This window comes from Anabrus simplex, chromosome 3 (assembly GCF_040414725.1).
Source record: "Anabrus simplex isolate iqAnaSimp1 chromosome 3, ASM4041472v1, whole genome shotgun sequence".
Classification (NCBI taxonomy): Eukaryota; Metazoa; Arthropoda; class Insecta; order Orthoptera; family Tettigoniidae; genus Anabrus; species Anabrus simplex.
In genome coordinates, this window is record NC_090267.1 from 284,950,849 (window position 1) to 284,971,113 (window position 20,265).

General features: G+C 36.9%; 1 protein-coding gene across 5 annotated transcripts in view; it reads right to left on the reverse strand.

The window, feature by feature from the left end:
- LOC136866267 (PRKC apoptosis WT1 regulator protein) overlaps positions 1–20,265 on the reverse strand; it is a 303,714-nt gene that overhangs the window by 185,437 nt on the left and 98,012 nt on the right. For all 5 annotated transcript variants that reach the window (XM_067143078.2, XM_067143081.2, XM_067143080.2 and 2 more), the window contains exon 4: positions 3,842–3,941. In XM_067143078.2, the coding sequence (XP_066999179.1) occupies positions 3,842–3,941 (100 nt within the window). The remainder of the gene's footprint in view (positions 1–3,841; positions 3,942–20,265) is intronic.

A 20,265-nucleotide genomic window follows, 5' to 3' on the forward strand; every position in this document is an offset into this window, starting at 1 on the left:
CTGTGCTTTAATTTCAATGTTCCATTTCACTCTATCAGAAGGTGGAGTAAACCAAATCTTTTGTGATATCTATAGTTGAGTATATCATTAATTCTGTAAACACTAAACATGTCACCAAAGATATCTTACATGCTGACATCGTATCACGTGGAGCGCCGAATAGACTTTCTTCTGCCCTTCAAAAATGCAACTACCTCTGCTGGGTTTAAACCCAGGATCTTGGGATTTAGAGGTCAAAACTCTACCATTGCTTGATCCACAGAGAGACCAAATTTTGTGTTTAACCACCTGTTCAGCAACAAAGGATGAAAAGCAAATAAACAAATTTAATTTGTGGGAAGTATATTACAAAATATAATGATGAAGATGTATTTGGAAAGAAAAATTAGTACCAAATGACTGGAGTAAAGGAGTAATAATGATACCTATATTTAAGTAGGTGGACAAGAAGATACGTGATAATTATTGAGGAACTGCACTCATATCACAGGTAGCAAAAATATCTGAAAGCACACTAGGAAAGAGAATGAGAAGAAAGGTGGAAGGACATTTACAAGAAGAGCAATATGGCTTTTGAAACAGAAGATCAACACTAGACCCTATCTTCAGTATGAGGCAGTTAACGGAAAAACATTGGGAACGTGGAAGAGATATGGTGATGACATTCCATGATCTAGAAAAGGCTTACAATATTGTACCCAGAACACAGGTATGGAAAGTAATGCAACAGAAATGATTAGGAAAACAAATGGAGTATGAAGAAGCAATGTACAAAAATTTTTGCAACAGTGTCCAGACACGTGGGGAGGACAAAGTGGTTTTGGAGTGAAATTGGACTATGACAAGGAAGTGTGCTGTTCCCACTGTTATTCGTAATGGTTATGGATAAAATTATGAAAGAGACAAAGGTAAAATATGGGGACAGGGAGCTGAAGATAGTGCTGTTTGCAGATGTTATTAAGGTGTGGGAAACAGAAGTACAGGGGCAACTCCACATGTGAGAGATTACTGAAAATTATGGAATGAAAATCAGTGTGGAAAAAGAGTCAGACAATGGTGTTGACTAGAGGAGGAAGGAAAGAAAGAAATTATAAAAATAAGGGGACAACACCTTAAAATTGTGGAGAGATTCAAGTATTTGGGAAGTGAACGGATGCAGGATACAGAGCTGGACACGGAGATCAGAAAAGGATTATTCAACAGGGAAATGCATTTTACCAGAGTGTGAGAAACCTGGTGTGGAGGAAGGAAGTACCAATGAAGTGTAAAGAAGTGATGTGTTAGATGTACTACTGCCCAATACTGACATATGCAGCGGAGACCTGGACACTGACAAAAAATCAGAATAAAATCCAGGCCAGTGAAATTAGGACATCGGAAAGAAAATTGGAGTAGAAAGGCTTTACAACATACTGGAGAGGGATTAATATTTCTTTCTGGCTATTTTGTTTTACGTCATACCAACACAGATAGGTCTTATGGCGACGATGGGACGGGAAAGGCCTAGGAATGGGAAGGAAGCAGCCGTGGCCTTAATTAAGGTACAGCCCCAACATTTTCCTGGTGTGAAAATGGGAAACCACGGAAAACCATCTTCAGGACTGCCGGCAGTGGGATTCGAACCCACTATCTCCCGGATGCGAGCTCACAGCTGCGGGCTCCTAACCGCACAGCCAACTCGTCTGGTGGGATAAAATTAGATGATTTGGACATGTTAAGAAGATGAAAGGATGCCAAAGCAGATGATGTAGACCCAGACATAAGCAGGGAGAGAAAGAGGGAGACCCAAATTAAGGTGGTTGAAAATTATTAAGAATAGTGTAATTAGAAGAAACTTGGTTTGAAACACAGTTAAGGAGGAACAATGATGGTTGGATAAAGCCATAAACAACCCAACCAGGCAGAAGCTGGACGAGGGAAATGGTTGATGATTATGATGATGCAGAATAAAAGTGTGAAAAAATATATACAAAAAGAAATGAAAGGTGAAAAAGTTGACTAATAAGTTCAGAAAAAGAGGTTTGTACAGATTAAATGCACTCTGAATAAAGAAAGCCAAAACAAACTTAAGGAATACATATGAAAGAAAAGAAGGTTTAAGGAAGACCCAAATTATATGTATTTTTTGTCGGGGGTGAATAATGGAGAGTCCCAGGGCAAAAACTATGCCCTTTTACTAATCTGTTTCCAAGGAGTACACAATGAGTTGGAAAAATATCAATTCACAACACTGGCGGTGAGGGAGGGGAGCTATCTGACTTGGAGGCAATATATTCCTTCAAGCCAGAGGAGAAACCCCACCCCCCGTCTTTGCTAGTGAATAAATCTGGTAAAGAACAACATACAACAATGGTGTCTATAAGGTAAATAGTATTGAGCAGTGGAGAGGTAATGTAATATAGAGAAGATGATTTTATTATTTTTTTGTTCTGACCAGACGGACATTGCCTTGCCTCTTAAATAATCATTGCTGATGCAATATACTTCTGAGAAATATTCAATTTATAAAACAATTTGTAAAATATACTCTGTTAATCAAAACACCATTTCTGAAGCAGTACCTGAAGTAAATAATAATAAACAAATAAATAAAAATACAAAACAAACAAAAACAAACCCCTTAGTGCTAACAGGGCCCGGCCTACCAAGCGACCCCTGTTTAGCTTGGCAGCCTGCAGATTACGAGGTGATGAGTGGTCAGCATGATGTATTCTCTCTGTTGTTACTCTTGGCTTTCCAGACTGGAGCAGCTATCTCAATGTCAGATAGCTCCTCAATTAATTGTTCTCATGTAGGATGAGTAGACTACGGACAAGCCTCCAGATCCAGGTAAATATCCCTAACAGGGCTGGGAATTGAACCCAGGCCTCCCAGTAAGACACAGGCACACAATCTCTAAAACCTGGGGCAGGCACCAACATAAATAATACTGACGTTAACTTGGGTAAAAATGCCTTGAAAGTGTGTTGGTACAATAAATAATATCAGACATGCTTACACCTTAATAACAATTTCAGTAACATCCTCCTGTCAGTTGGTAGCACTGGAGGGATTCAACTGTTACAAAGATTACATGTTTTTTTTATGAATACACTTAAAGTTCAATGGAAATACATTTAGTCATTCAGCAAATATTGGGCACATTCCTTTCTATCGTACGAGTGTAGTTGAAATAAAGGAGAAAATAGAGAAAACATGACTAGAGATATACGAGCCACTATGTCCTTGTTTCTTTTTTGCTATTTGTTTTACATCGCACCGACACAGATAGGCCTTATGGCGACGATAGGACAGGAAAAGTCTAGGAATGGGAAGGAAGCGGCCGTGGCCTTAATTAAGGTACAGCCCCAGCATTTGCCTGGTGTGAAAATGGGGTTAGAACCTGCCAAGTTGGGGTTAGAAGGCCAGCGCCTTAACCGTCTGAGCCACTCAGCCCTAAATCTACCGACACGGGGCTGTCGTATTTGAGCACCTTCAAATACCACCGGACTGAGCCAGGATCGAACGTGTGAAAATGGGAAACCACGGAAAACCATTTTCAGGGCTGCCGACAGTGGGGTTCAAACCCACTATCTCCCGGATGTGAGCTCACAGCTGCGCGCTCCTAACCGCACGGCCTACTCGCTCGGTGAGTCCTTGTTTTTGGTCAACAATGGTGCCACAGTCATTTTACAACACATCAGCCATAATTAGATTCAAGACTAAAAGAAAACTCTAAATTAGTACCAAGTACAAAAGCATACAGAAAGGATTGGCCATATTACCAGAAACATATCAGAAAGAGGTGCACATAGAACTTCAGTGGAAATGACACTGAACTTCTATTTGACATTAATCCTACCTCGGTAGATGGAAGATGAACTACTCCAGTACTTCGTCGTTTCTCCCGCAGTTTTCTCCGGTCCCTCTGCTGTTGCTTGCCCTTGTTCATGTGATTTGTCCTGAAATAATATGACAAGATATATTAACATCTAACAACATGTAGTGAAGATAATCACAGCTCAAATATGTCCAGTTGAGTTACAAAATAAAGGTCTCATGTGGAAACTCAATATGTGGTTTCAAAAGAATTAATCGGCTCACTCATGTTTAGCATATAGTCCTAGGAGCATTGTCATTATGTCAACACCCAATTATTTATCATCTTTCCAAAATAATATTCCAAGAGAGCATGGTAACTTCTCTTACATGTCACTATGGATAAAACGTGTAAAAGGTAGCCTCTTTCTGGTGTTTACCAAAGCAGTTTGTGTAACACTCTTGATTGTCAACTAATCTGTCAGCAGAATAAGTAAGAATAGATAGTAGCTGTGTTGAAACAAAGGCATTTAATTTGGTGATAGTTTGGACCGATTGCAGAAATAGTATTTAGATGTTGTTTACAATTAAACAACGCCTAACTATGGCTGTCACCTTGCAAAGATATTGTTTATCAGACTCTGTCTACAGCCAATGTTTAACAGGCAATCTTTAAACACTGCCGAGGACACTGTTTATTCACACGTAATGTATTTCATATTGAGTTACAATTAACACATTATTTTAAGGGATTGGTAAAATCCACCCTTCAATATTTAACATGTAAAGACACTGTTTAAATTATTTTTTTAAACTAACCTGTACAATAAATGGAACTATGTTGTGAATTTGACAATACTGCAAATGTTGTTTTAATAATAATAATAATAATAATAATAATAATAAAAATAACAACAACAACAACAAAACAAAAAATCACTTTCCATCAGATTAACTGTTCCTACTTACTTGTTTTACCTGATAACCCCTGAGTACGAGTCTCATATGGGCGTTTTATACATAATATTAGAAATGTTAGTAAAGCAATTATTGTGTGTTTAAATCACAAAGTATTTCATTGGATGAGAACATGTCAGTTCCTTCTCTGCCAACATGGAGCTAATGACCTAGACTGCGCCACTTCCGGCTAGAGGTACATGTCCCCCACGTTCAGCTGATATCATATTTTATTTCATACCTGCGATGATAATCAAGATTCAAAGAAACTGACAACGGCAACATGTGTATTTCAATAAAGCCTATACCACCTACCAGTTTTACGACAATCGCAACATCTCACTAAGTTATAAGTTAAAAACTTCATTTTCCCGTATTGAACTGAGATTCACAATTAAAATATCAAGGAAGGTTCAACCTTTTCAATACAAAACGTGTTGCATAAGATGTTCACAACATAATATTTATTAAATAGTTAGAACCGGTTTCGACGCTCATTGCGTCATCATCAGCTACAAAAATCACAAATGGGCAAAGTACATGTCATAAAAATTGCATTAATAACTCTTGCATGGCTGAATACAAATGGTAGAATGCTTTTTCTTAAAAGCTAGAAGAACTTGAGTAAAATATGATGATGTGATGTGACACATAAAAGCATAGTAGTTTGATGGGTAAGTATTGTGCATAAAATTGAACTGATGCTTTGAACATAAAAGTCTGAATATGATGATAAAACGATGTGGTGAAAATAAAGTAGTAAAATTGTCCACTCTTCTGATGTCCAGGTCCGATGCTATATAGCAATAGCAACAAAAAGATTTTGTCGAGGCCAGGACACCTGATGTTGGGCGATTGAATAAGGTTGATCCTCGAATTAGTCTCAGCTCAACAGGGTGGTGAGTCTTAAAAGAAAGGAAAGAAAAACTAAGTTATTGAAATGGAAGTCTAAATGGAGTCGCGGCCAAGGATGATAGGATATGAGACTCACCTTGTTTAGCGTGCTGAGTGTGTGGTGTAAGAAGAGTTGTGGACAAGTGAGATGGGTGTGACTGAGTAGCAAAGTTAGAGTGAGAGGGGTGGGAGGGGGGGGGGGGGAAGTGGAGAGGAGAGGGGTAGGGAGGCGGAGTTTAAGGCGGGTCAGGAGGGCGGAGTGGCAGTGGTGTGGGACGTTAAAAGAGTACTGTGGAGAGCGTGAAAGATTGATTTTCCTCCCGTGGTTTTTATACCTCTAAAGACTTCTATTAGGAAGTCGAAAAGAATGTTGGATTTTTCTGAGATTTCGTTAAGATTTAAGTTAGGGTTAAAAAATTGGTCTAGGTGAATAAAACAGTTCTCCGTAACATCGAGTAAAGGGCCTTTATTTATGTTTTTGAGAATTTCTAGGTCTTGTTCTATGGTAGTAAAATTATGCTTTAAGTCACGTATATGTTGGCCTATTGCGGAAAATCTATTATATCTGATGGCATTAACGTGTTCTAAGTATCTAACTTTGAAGCTGCGCCCGGTCTGTCCGATGTATGAGGAAAAACAGTTATTGCATTGAAAACGGTAAACGCCTGACATTGCATAAATGTTAGACCTGTTAACTGATTTGGAATTGTGAACTATATCTATGTTTCTATTGCTGTTCTGTAAGAAATTTTAATATTATGTTTCTTGAAAATATTTGTTACACTGTGTATGTTTTCGTTAAAGGTGAAGGTGGCGAATAGGGCAGGGTTATGTCTTTCTTTGGTTAATGTTGTCTTTAGTCTATGTTTACATTTGTTAATGATGCGTTCTATGAATGAGGTGTTATAACCGTTGAATTTAGCAATGGCACGAATGGTGTTCAATTCCTTCTTTAGGTTTTCCTTGGATAACTGCATTTTTTAGTGCACGGTCTACCATACTATAGTAAGTGGCGCATTTATGTGCGTGTGGATGTGTAGAGTCATTTCTGATAGTAGTCGCTGTTTGGGTTGGTTTTCTGTAGATACTGTATTCTAAAGAAGAAGGATGTCGTTTAATTGTAAGGTCTAAAAAATTGATCGAGTAATTGGACTCGGATTCTAATGTGAATTTTATATTAGAATCAATCTTGTTTAAGTTATTAAGAGTGGTAGCTGCATTAACAATTCTATCATCTAGAATAACTACAGTATCATCAACATATCTAGACTAGAAGTGTATATTTGAAAAAGTGTTATTGGTATTAATTGCAGTGTCTTCTAGGAAATCTATGTAAATTTCAGCCAAAATTCCTGAGGCCGACGACCCGATAGCCAGTCCATCTTGTTGGTAAATGCATTTGTCAAATGCGAAATAGTTGTTATGTATTACGAGTTTTAGGACCTGCATAAAGTCTTGGATCTCTAGTTTACTCAGCCCACTATATGTTTTTAGGTTTTTTTGTATTATGGGAAGGAGTTTTTTGGTGTTGATACTGGGATACATATTATTAATATCGAATGAGTGAAGGGCGTGAAATGGTAGTATTTCAAATTTATTCAGTTTTTCGATTAGTTCGATGGTGTTTTTTACGGATTTTTCCGACTGAAATTTATAGTTTTTACTAAGAAATTTTTGTATGAATTGGGTCAATTTATATAATGGGCTAGGTTTATAGTTGATGATGGGGCGTATGGGGACGCCGGTCTTATGGATTTGGGGGAGAGCTTTAGCGGTAGGCAGGCCGGGATTCATATTAATTAATCTCGTTTTTTCTTGTTCTGTAAAAAGGAATGATGTATTTTTTAAAGTTTGTTTTAGGAGACGGATTTGCTGTGTCGGATCTTTTTTGACTAAAGAGAAAGAACCAGTATTGAAAAAACTTTTTGTTTTTTCAATATAAAAAGTTTTTTCAATATAATCACTTTTATCCATGATGACCGTTGTATTGCCCTTATCAGCTTTTGTGATGGTAAGGTTATGAACTTTAATTTTTTTCGCGAGTTTTGTATTGTGTTCTCGTTCTGCGAAGGTTTTTATATGTGAACTAATATTAGTGGGAGTTGTTCTGTTTTTTAGGTTATTGATTTTGTTTAAAGTTCGTTTAACATCGAATCTAACCTCATCTTGTGCGTATAAAGGTATTTTCTTTATGGCTGTTTCGGATTCTATGACTAGTGTGGTAGCGATGTTAACTTTATTTGGATTAGGCCAATTGTGTTTTGGTCCTTTTTCGAGGATCTCGTTTTCCTTGTCTGAAAGTGTTATTTCTGTTAAGTTAGCTACTGGGGGATGGAAATGTTCTATTAAAGACTCTAGGTTACGGGTACTCGATTCGTTAGGAAATGTTGTAGTTGGACTATTCAGCCTTGTGTTATTTTTAAGGTTGTTGAGTTTCTTCTCATGTGTTGCTTGTTTTTGTTCAAGTATATAGAACAGTTTGTCCACAATTTTATTTTGGAATATATTCCATTGAGCTTTAGAAAGTAAATGTGCTGTCTCAAGGTGCGTCTCATATAGTTTGTTATTTAAAAAAGATTGTTTCTGGTATAAAAATCTTATTTCATTCTTAAGCCTGATTTTATTTACCTTGGCTTGGGTTTTCGAGTGTTGAGGAGACTTACGTTGTATTTTTTTCGAGTTATTTTTAAGAAAGTTCGGAGTTAAATTGTATAATAAACATTGTTTTAAGAAACGAATGTCCTTGCCCAGTTTTGCGATCTTTATTCTTAGGCACATGTATTGATGGGCTTTAAATTTTGCTTGGTTAGCTTTGTCATTATAAGTTGAGCTGAGACTAATTCGAGGATCAACCTTATTCAATCGCCCAACATCAGGTGTCCTAGCCTCGACAAAATCTTTTTGTTGGTATTGCTATATAGCATCGGACCTGGACATCAGAAGAGTGGACAATTTTACTACTTTATTTTCACCACATCGTTTTATCATCATATTCAGACTTTTATGTTCAAAGCATCAGTTCAATTTTATGCACAATACTTACCCATCAAACTACTATGCTTTTATGTGTCACATCACATCATCATATTTTACTCAAGTTCTTCTAGCTTTTAAGAAAAAGCATTCTACCATTTGTATTCAGCCATGCAAGAGTTATTAATGCAATTTTTATGACATGTACTTTGCCCATTTGTGATTTTTGTAGCTGATGATGACGCAATGAGCGTCGAAACCGGTTCTAACTATTTAATAAATATTATGTTGTGAACATCTTATGCAACACGTTTTGTATTGAAAAGGTTGAACCTTCCTTGATATTTTAATTGTGAATCTCACTAAGTTTACAAAACTTATTGAGATAGCTGTTTTCAATACGGAACAAGGATGAGAGTAATGGTTTGTAATCGAGACATTATTGAGGCAGTTATTAAGACCTAAATAAACTGATGCAACCAGCGTGACGTGATTCCCAGGCTACGGTTCCCGGCTATATAAGCTGAATGCAAATCATATTCGATACTCAATCTACTATCCACAGCCGTAATGTGCTATTCAACTGTTGGATCAGATCAGAAATTCTGCATAAACTCTTTGTGTTAAAGGACTTTGTTATTTTCTATGTTCTTCTTGCTGAGTCTTTTCATAAACATGCTACTTCACAGATCATTTTAGATGACTATTTACATGGGTTGAGGAATTCTTCAGTTTGTCTTGTTTAATTCCAAGGATTCCAGGCTTATGACTGTTTTTTGAGGTTTTCATCACACTGTTCAGTCCACCAGGGTATTTCCTTCTTCCTACTAAATTAATTGTTAGAGTAGCAGCATCCTGAACTCACTTGTGTGATTGTAGAGGCTGAAACGCTTTCTGGTAATCAAGAATTTATAACGAGTTCTTAACCTGAAATCTATGGATTTTGTGTGTTTGAGATTTGTGATTGGAATTTGGTTACAAACCACACACTAACCTTGGTTAGATAATGGTCGAAATTCATATTAGCATCTCTAAGCAGTTTCACATTCCGTATCTCGTGGAAGTTGCGGTGGGAGGTGGCAACATGGTCTATCTGATGTTCATCAGTTGGTTCATTAGTGTACCGAAAAATAGTTGTTGGGCAAGAGCATGGAATGGATCTCAGGTTGTGTACGGTTGCTATTGGAGCAGGTACAGAGAAGGATGATTTCGCAGGGTGAATAATAGATGGTAATTAACATTTTTTACAATATTTATTAATAATCTCAAGCAAATCACTCTCACTGCTTCTCACTCATCAAAAATTAAATCTTCAAATGATCTCTTCAGAATGCAATTAAATGACAAATATATATGCTGTTATGATTGAAACAAATAGAGTCTTTGTCCTATACATCCATTTGATGTTAATAATGTTCAGAATAAGTACCGACTTTCAAACATCTCAATACACCCTAAGGTTCATCTAAGATTTCACACATAGACTCAAATCCAAAATAACACTTTGATCATAGACCTTCATTCAACCACTTTGTCAAGTGACCAAGATTTTTAGACTGCAAAGAAAATTAAATCAATCATTTTTGGTGCAAACCTAAAGTCTGTCTAAAATTATTAAACATAATATTAACTTCCACTTGCTCTAGCAATCCTATAGTTCCAATTACCGTAAATATTTTCAATCACTTCCTGAAAAAATCCTACAGTTCAACTAAATAAATTAAAAACAAGATTTAAATTGTGCACTTGTTATAGAACAAGCCCTACAGTTCAATTAGGTTTTTATGAAATGACTTCAGTTTACACAAAGTTCGAAAAGAACACCCTAAAGTTCATTTAAAAATGAATCTCCAGTTATGCCTGCTTTGGAGAGAAACCTGAAGTTCACTTACATATGATCTAAAGTCTCGTTAAATGACCTCCTACAATTTCTACAAGTAGTAGGATTAGAATTCACACGATCAAAAATTACTTTGTTAGATGAGGCACTTTTCATTTCAAAAACGTAGCACTGTTGAATATTGAGATTGATTGAATGTAAAATACACTTATATCACCTGTGTTCTGCTTATAAGAATGGATGCAGTACGGCTCTGCAGCTTGATGACTGGAACTTCTGCAGCGAACAGCCTGAACTCGAACTCAGCACCAGCAGCGTACCACCACGTTTTAATCCCTCGTAGATACCACAATTAATCCCTCGCTGGATACAACGTTCAAAATAGTGTGATATTACGACACTTCGCCAAGATTTCCGGTGTTTTTAAAAGAAATGTAGAAACACGGGAAAGTTCAATTGGCACTATACAGCAAGTTGTAGCACTGTTAGTTATCATTAATGAGTTGCATTCCACACTGAAATAAGTTTGAATGCACAGAGTGTACTCACACTTTTATAATATGGCATTGAATAAGTGACTTGAAATAGCACAGTCTATGTCAGAGTTCGAACTACACGTCAAGTTTCTGTGGTAATAAAATGAGATTACTGCTGAAGTCGAAAGCACAGTCTTTCACTACACAGTGAAAAAGAAGTTAAAACCTATTAAAATTATTTAAATTTTGTGTGTGCGTGTTGCATTTAGTGCTATTTATATATTGGTGTTTAGTGCTTGTTGGTAGAAATTGGAAGTAGTACTATTTATTTGAATTTTATAACACGTAATTCAATTGGTGTTCAGTAGATTACGTTCTCTAGGTTAAGTAGGTAGCTAGGTGTACTTTATTTCCAATTTAGGTTTAGGAAATACTTTAGGTAAATAATATTAACTTTTAAAACAATATTTTTAAATATCTGTAGGTTCTTTGGTATAATACTTACAAAGGCAGATTATCATAAGGAGTTGTAACTCATTGTAATGTCCGCCGCTACTTTTCCAATATTTCGTACAGATATCCATTCAAACTATCATAAAGGTAATAATTTATTACATTAAATAACACTATAAGCCTGTAAACATCGATTTAAAGAGAAGTTAAAGAGAATTCACGGTAATTTCACTGGATAATTATGGTACTTTAGGCTACAGTTTTTTGGATTGTTGATGATTGTTGCGACATGCACACGATAGTTGTGTAAATAAAAGTAAGCTGATTCATTGTTCCCATAATTTGTAGTCTTAGTTCCCTGCATACTTTGTACTTTCCAACTTCGTTTATTCATCGAGTAAAAGTTAATAATCAAATTCCTATATCCCAATAATATTGCATTTTCAAGCCCCCGGCGTGGTTTTGACAGAAATTATAGTAGACAACCTCTTATTCTCAACATTTAAGTACACTTTTATTTTCTGTCCCACGTAGTAAGGAAAATAATACTAATCCACCAGCGGTAAGCTCATATAACCACACTTCAGTTGAAAATTGTAGTGTAGATACAGTATATCTAGATATGCCTGCTATATTCGTGTGTATCTATTAGAGCGTAGTTCTAATAATAATTTGTCTAAGCATTTAACTTTGTTGGTAATCTTCGAGTACAGTAGTTCTTGCAAATTTCATTTCTCTTTGTGCTTAGTAATGACATATGGTACCAGTATTGTAATTAGGATACATCTGAAAGTAGTTTAAAAATTACTGTAGTGTACTGTACAGTAGTATACGAGTAGCCTAATTTCCTATCAGAATATAGTGAGCTTATTTTATTATTGTAAAATATTTGTGTAGTACAGGTGTAGTAGAGGTATCCATAGAAACTCTTACTAAAATTCTGTTGTTGTATTTAGGATACGCTTAATTGCAGTTTGGAATTGCGTAGTTCTTGTGTATTCCTTTAGATATTCAGAAATTAACTGCAGTTTTTATCCTGTTGAGGGTTGTAGGATAAAAAATAGAGTAGTATTGTAGTGTAGTCATATATTAATTACCTTAATGTTGTGTGATTTTTGAGTACTATACCAGACCAATATATCCCTCCGTTCATTTATTTTTTTTGCAAATAAGTTATTTTATTTTCATTTTCATTTTTTCCGTAAAGAATGGCTAAGGAGCGTGAGTGTAAGAAATGTGGGTGTGGCGAGGCATTGAGGGGTATGAGGGAGGAGTTGGAGAGTTTGAGGGAGATAATTAGGATTCTCACAGAAGACATGAAGGAAGATAGGACTCCCTCAAACAATGTACAGGTTACAGTAGGAGTACAAGAGGGAGGGGAAGGAAAGGGGGGAGTTGTAGAAGACAGGTGGTCTAATGTTCTAAGGGGAAGGAGATTGCAGGCTAAGGGCTCTAGTCAGGATCAGAATTCAGGACAGGTGTCTGTACGAAATCGGTATGAGTCACTCCAGGTAGAACAACAGAGGGAAGATGAGGGACAGGGAACTGTCGTTGAGATGTATGGAAGTAGGAGGAAGGGAAAAGGTAGAAAAGGGAAAAGTAGAGTAGAGGATAGGAAAAGACAGGTGGAACAGGGTCATGGGAAGGAGAAAAAGGAGGAGGAAGTAGCTTCTGCAGCTATCAGGAACGATAAGGCTGACCAGGAGGGGAGGGGATCAAATGAGGTGGGTAGAGTTGAGGCTCTGGTCATGGGGGATTCTATCGTTAAGACATGTGGGGAAAGTGTGTGGAGGAAAAGGAACCAGGGTAGAATGTTATCCAGGAATTAGGTTGAGGCAGATTTGAGGAAAGTAGAAGTGAGGGAGTAGGGGAGGGAGAAGGTGGTAGTGTTTCACGTTGGTACCAACAACGTAAGGCAAGCTGATATAAGTACCAACATAGTTAGAGATGTGTGGGATCTGCTAAATGCAGCACGGGTGAAGTTTAAGAAAGCGGAGATTGTTATTAGTGGAATACTGTGTAGGAGGGACACTGAATAGAGGGTGATTGGGGATTTAAATGAGACTATGGAGTGGGTATGTGGCAAACTGGGAGTGAAATTTCTAGATCCTAATGGGTGGGTAGGAGATAGGGATCTGCGCTCAGATGGCCTTCACTTAAACCGCAGTGACACGTATAAGTTAGGAAATTTGTTTGGAAGGGTAATACGGAGGTACATTCAGGGAAACGGTGTGGCCTAGGGAGTGATAAGGGAACAGGGAACTGGAAATCAAGTAGGGATGACATGAAATTGTTAGTGATGAACTGTAGAAGTATTGTAAAGAAAGGAATAGAATTGAGTAATTTAATAGATATATACTTACCAGATATTGTAATGAGAGTTGAATCATGGCTGAGAAATGATATAATGGATGCAGAAATTTTCTCACATAACTGGAGTATGTATCGTAGAGAAAGGATAGGAATGGTGGGAGGGGGAGTATTCATTCTGGTGAAAGAAGAATTTGTAAGCTACGAAAAAGTTAAAGATGAGACACATGAAATTCTAGGTGTAAGGCTCATTTCTAAAGATAATAGGCAACTTGATATATTGGGAGTGTACAGACCGGGAGAGGGTATCACTGACACGGATTCAGAATTATTTGATACGATAATCAGCTGTGTAGGAAACGACAAGGAAAGAAATGCGATTGTAGCAGGAGATCTGAATTTACCAGATGTCAATTGCGAAGGAAATGCGAACGACAGGAAGCATGACCAACAAATGGCAAATAAGTTAATATGAGAAGGACAGCTGATTCAGAAAGTGATCGAACCAACCAGAGGGAAAAATATCCTGGATGCGGTGCTGATAAGACCAGATGAGCTCTATAGGTAAACTGAAGTAATAGATGGTATTAGTGATCATGAAGCTGTTTTTGTCGTAGTTAAAAATAAATGTGATAGAAAGGAAGGTCTTAAAAGTAGGACTATTAGGCAAGTACCATATGGCTGATAAAGCAGGTATGAGGCAGTTTCTAAAAAGTAACTATGATCGGTGGAAAACGGTAAATAAAAATGTAAACAGACTCTGCGATGGCTTTAAAGAAATTGTTGAGGAATGTGAAAACAGGTTTGTACCTTTAAGGGAGGTAAGGAATGGTAAGGACCCACCTTATTATAATAGAGAAATAAAGAGACAAAGAAGGAGGTGCAGACTGGAAAGAAATAGTCAGAAATGGCTGTGCAAGTAGGAGAAATTGAAGGAACTTACTAGAAAATTGAATCTAGCAAAGAAGGCAGCTAAGGATAACATGGTGGCAAGCATAATTGGCAGTCATACTAATTTTAGTGAAAAATGGAAAGGTATGTATAGGTATTTTAAGGCAGAAACAGGTTCCAAGGAGGACATTCCAGGAATAATTAATGAACAAGGGGAGTGTGTATGTGAGGATCTTCAAAAGGCAGAAGTATTCAGTGAGCAGTGTGTAAAGATTGTTGGTTACAAGAATAATGTCCAGATAGAGGAGGAGACAAAGGCTAAAGAAGTATTAAAATTTACATACGATAACAATGGCATTTACAGTAAGATACAAAAGTTGAAAACTAGAAAAGCAGCTGGAATTGATAAGATTTCTGGGGATATACTAAAGACAATGGGTTGGGATATAGTACCATATCTGAAGTACTTATTTGATTATTGTTTGGTCGGAGGAGCTATACTAGATGAATGGAGAGTTAGCCCCTGTGTATAAAAGAAAGGGTGATAGACATAAAGCTGAAAATTACAGGCCAGTAAATTTGACATGCATTGTATGTAAGCTTTGGGAAGGTATTCTTTCTGATTATATTAGACATGTTTGTGAAATTAATAACTGGTTCGATAGAAGGCAGTTCGGTTTTAGGAAAGGTTATTCCACTGAAGCTCAACTTGTAGGATTCCAGCAAGATATAGCAGATATCTTGGATTCTGGAGGTCAAATGGACTGTATCACGATTGACATGTCTAAAGCATTTGATAGGGTGGATCATGGAAGACTACTGGCAAAAATGAGTGCAATTGGACTAGACAAAAGAGTGACTGAATGGGTTGCTATATTTCTAGAAAATAGATCTCAGAGAGTTAGAGCAGGTGAAGCTTTGTCTGACCCTGTAATAGTTGAGAGGGGAGTTCCTCAGGGCAGTGTTATCGGACCTTTATGTTTTCTTATATATATAAATGATATGAGTAAAGGAGTGGAATCGGAGGTAAGGCTTTTTGCGGATGATGTTATTCTCTATAGAGTGATAAATAAGTTACAAGATTGTGAGCAACTGCAACGTGACCTCGAAAATGTTGATAAACGGGGTTAAAAGTCAGGTTGTGGGTTTCACAAATAGGAAAAGTCCTCTCAGTTTTAATTACTGCGTTGATGGGGTGAAAGTTCCTTTTGGGGATCATTGTAAGTATCTAGGTGTTAATATAAGGAAAGATCTTCATTGGGGTAATCACATAAATGGGATTGTAAATAAAGGGTACAGATCTCTGCACATGGTTATGAGGGTGTTTAGGGGTTGTAGTAAGGATGTAAAGGAGAGTGCATATAAGTCTCTGGTAAGACCCCAACTAGAGTATGGTTCCAGTGTATGGGACCCTCACCAGGATTACCTGATTCAAGAACTGGAAAAAATCCAAAGAAAAGCAGCTCGATTTGTTCTACGTGATTTCCGACAAAGGAGTAGTGTTAAAAAAATGTTGCAAAGTTTGGGCTGGGAAGAATTGAGAGAAAGAAGGAGAGCTGCTTTACTAAGTGGTATGTTCCGAGCTGTCAGCAGAGAGATGGCGTGGAATGACAATAGTAGACGAATAATTTGAGTGGCGTTTATAACAGTAGGAATGATCACAATATGAAGATAAAGTTGGAATTCAAGAGGACAAACTGGAGCAAATATTCATTTATAGGAAGGGGAGTTAGGGATCAGAATAACTTACCAAGGGAGATGTTCAATAAATTTCCAATTTCTTTGAAATCATTTAGGAAAAGGCTAGGAAAACAACAGCTAGGGAATCTGCCACCTGGGCGACTGCCCTAAATGCAGATCAGTATTGACTGATTGATTGATTGATTGATTGATTGATTGATTATATGACATGAAATTAGACACTAGCACAATTTGTAATAACCACAGATTATGTCGTAAATTCAGTATTAAAATGACTATCACAGTCCGTTAAATACTTGAGTAAATGCAATTCTATAACAGTCTCTTGAATCCCAATATTCACTACTTGAGTGGATTTTATGTATGAGTTTTCATAATAAGAGTTCGTATGACCTAATATCACCATAAAATGTCCTTAATATTTAGTCCTTTTCTTACGACACTGATCGAATGTTCAAGAAAATACGTGAAAATTAGCTACACTCAGTCCTATTAATCACTGAATATTCGAGTGGAATAATACTTCAAATAGTTCACAATCTTAATTGTATACGAGAAAGATGTCTGAAAGCTAATGAAATTGTCACCAATTGAAAGTTTACTTTATCACGCACAATTTCCTAACATGCTTGTCTCCGCAAGTGATTACGACAGAGTTCAAATATATGAGGAATTAACAAAGTCCATAATATTGTCGAAAGGCAACTTAAACACTGGTATTCTCTCAGTTCTACCTAAATACATAGTCTATATCATGAGACCACTTGTTAAAGAAATTCATAGACCTTATACGATGAAACTCAGTGCGATAGAACTTTATAATATTCCACACATCCACGACGCGGTTGAAGTTTCACTTATTACGATCTCGCACAAATTCAAAATCTTAGAACATGACTTACTTGTATCTCGCGACGAAGCAGCACGAACTTCAGTCATCATCGAGTTGTAGATTTCAACTGACTACCCCTTCGAGTCGTTGACCTATTTATATTCTGCTGGAAGCGAGCTCACTGGGTCAAGCAACAGAGGAGTGGTTACGTATCCCAAATTTCTACTTGTCATATCTTCTAAACTAATAGATGGATGGATCTCAAATTTTTATCATTGCACTTTTGAAATGTGGGCTACATGTTAGTGTTTGTCTCATTTTAATCTGTCAAGCCGTTTAGAAGTTACAAAAATAATTTCTAGACATTTCCATGGGGAGGTGAAATACATGCGGCGCTGACGTCACTTGACCTTGTTCCCCTCTCTTGCTGTCTCCCTCACAATTACACGGAGCAGTAGAGACGAGAACATTACCCCGTACAGCTGTTTCCGCTGTTACAACTCGGCCATTCTTTGATGATTAAAGTTTTTAAAACACTGATGTGCCAGAGCCTATGCCTTCCTGGTACATTATGTTAGATAGATTGAAACTTTTGGCGATCCCATATTGGAAGAACTCTTACATAAACTCTTTGTGTTAAAAGACTCAGCTAATTTCCACACTACAACAACGTTTAAAGTTTCTATAATTACACTGATTTTCTTTTTTAATCGGTAGATATCTTGATATCCAACACTTGTTCCAGAACAACTGAAACATGCTGAATCAAAATATACAAACCATTTGTATCTATCCCCTACCATTTTTTTTTTAAATTATATGCCTTTAACCATTTATATTTCACTAGAACAATTATAATTGTTAATTTTTGTTTTTAGATTTTTTTATTGATTATGGAGTACTAATGAACATGATGTTAGCTAAGAAAATAGTGTGATTGAGACTCGTGACAACTATATAGAAATATCTATTTCAAGGTAAAATATATATATAAAATCCATACACACTGAAAATTCTTCCTTAATCTAAGGTGTGTTTGGTTTGAATTGCTTGTAACTGTACAAGAGTATGATCGACAATTTTAGATTAAGAAATGTTTGTACACGACTATCTCCAAATTTTAGGTTAGGAAATTTTCATAAAATAATTTGTAATATAAAGTAGTCAATATCATGCGAGTTTTTAAATTAAGATGTAAGAACATAGTATTGTAAGAAGAATGTGCAGTTATGGAATATTGCGTATGTGCATCGTTATAATTTACATAAATTTCTGTTTGGTTAAGAGTCTATAAACATGGCCTAGCAGTAACCGGTAAACAGTGACTATATCGCGAGAGACGGCTGAAGTTGGTTAAAAGTGTTACAACAAGTTTAGACACCCAAGGTACAGCCGGGGGTCTTACTTATTATGGATGCTGGAGGCAGCATATTGTGTGTGTGTGCGCTACGAGTTTATTGTTACTGTTCATGACTAGTGTGGATGCCGTTCATGACGATTACCACTGCGAAGTTTTGCTGTACGAGTTCTTTACGGTTGCATTACTGTACAATTACGGAGTCATGATGAGTGCATTACTTGCTAATTCACATTCCTTTTGAGGCGTTGGAAGATGTTACACAGTGTTCTTTTGTAAGTAAGACTCTGGATTATTCCTCTCGAAGGAAATGCACTGTATTATACGTAATATGAAGGTAATATGTTGTTGTGCACAGAACTGATGACGACTTGATGAAACTGTAGGCCAAGTGTTTATTACTTGCTTATTCTTTGAATAATACGGCATGGTGGTTGTTATATATTAATCCCACAGCAGACATTTTACATCGTGGAGGTGTATAGCTTATTAACAGTGTGTAGTGCGGTGACTGGGTTTGTTTCACATACAGTTATAACCCGGGATAAATAGATTCCATGGTGTTACTATTGTGCTAATGCATATTAGGTTAGGAAGGGATAGTCTTATCCATAGGATATAACCAATTTGAAGCACGGCCTTCAGAACTATACCGTTTACCACGTTCGTCACTTACTGAACCTAGGTTTTCGAGGAAGAAGTCAAGATGCGAGTCAAGAAGATGAATTTTTGAAGGACGCACTACAACCCAGATGATTGTACGCCCTAATGCACTCCTTCACAACATTCACACAGCCAGCAGATTTATAATTTTCAAGGAAGTTGACTATAACTGATTTGAATGACACCCATTCATCTCTTATAGTATCATTCAATAAGTCTTTGAAGTGGGTGTCAGTAAATATCTCCCTTATCTGTGGACCTATGAACACACCTTTCACTCTCACATAACTCAACTCCAAGAACTTGTTGCACAGGTGCCAAAAAGCATCCGAGTTGTTGTCTAATGTCTTGATGAAATTCTTCACGAGCCCCAGCTTGATCTGAAGCGGTGGCATAACTTTGTCAAAGGAGCATGAAGGACATTTTCAATTCCCAGCTGCATTCTGTCTATGATTGGCTAATTTTTATTTATATAGTGGTACTTTCTCTCTCTGCTGTCCCTCTCACAGATAGAACAGCAGTACTTGGTGTACCCTGGCTGCATTTCCATAAAAATAGTGATAACTTTTAAATCACCACAGGTACACCATTTTTACTCATAACAGCGTATTTTTTCAAGAGTAGCAACATAGTTTCATGTCTCTTTCAGGTGTGTAGAATATCCAACTGGTACTGATGCATATCGGTTTCCATTGTGTAATAATACTGCTTTCAAACTTCTTTTAATATGAGTCAATAAACATTCGCTATGCTTCAATGTTGTGTTCTACCCCGAGGCTTGATACGAGACTCTGAATGCCTGTACAGTAATAAATATTGTCGCTAAGTGCAAAGAATTTCACAAGTTCTTTGTGTCTGCAGCGGAAATGTGAAATTGTTGTACCTGTTGCAGGCAAATGAAATTCTTTAAAGAGTGAACTGAGCAGTTCAGCTTGACCTTTCGTTAGAGCCAGGTTCCGAACGAGTCGCAAGGTTAAGCATTGTTCATCAAATTAATCCCTTCTCCAGGTTGGTAGTCGGAGTTTGATTCATTGCTTGAAAATGAAAGAGAAGTTTCTTCTTGCATTTCTTCATCATTTCTATTCTATTCTGTAGGTGCTGTTGGTAATAAGACAAATAA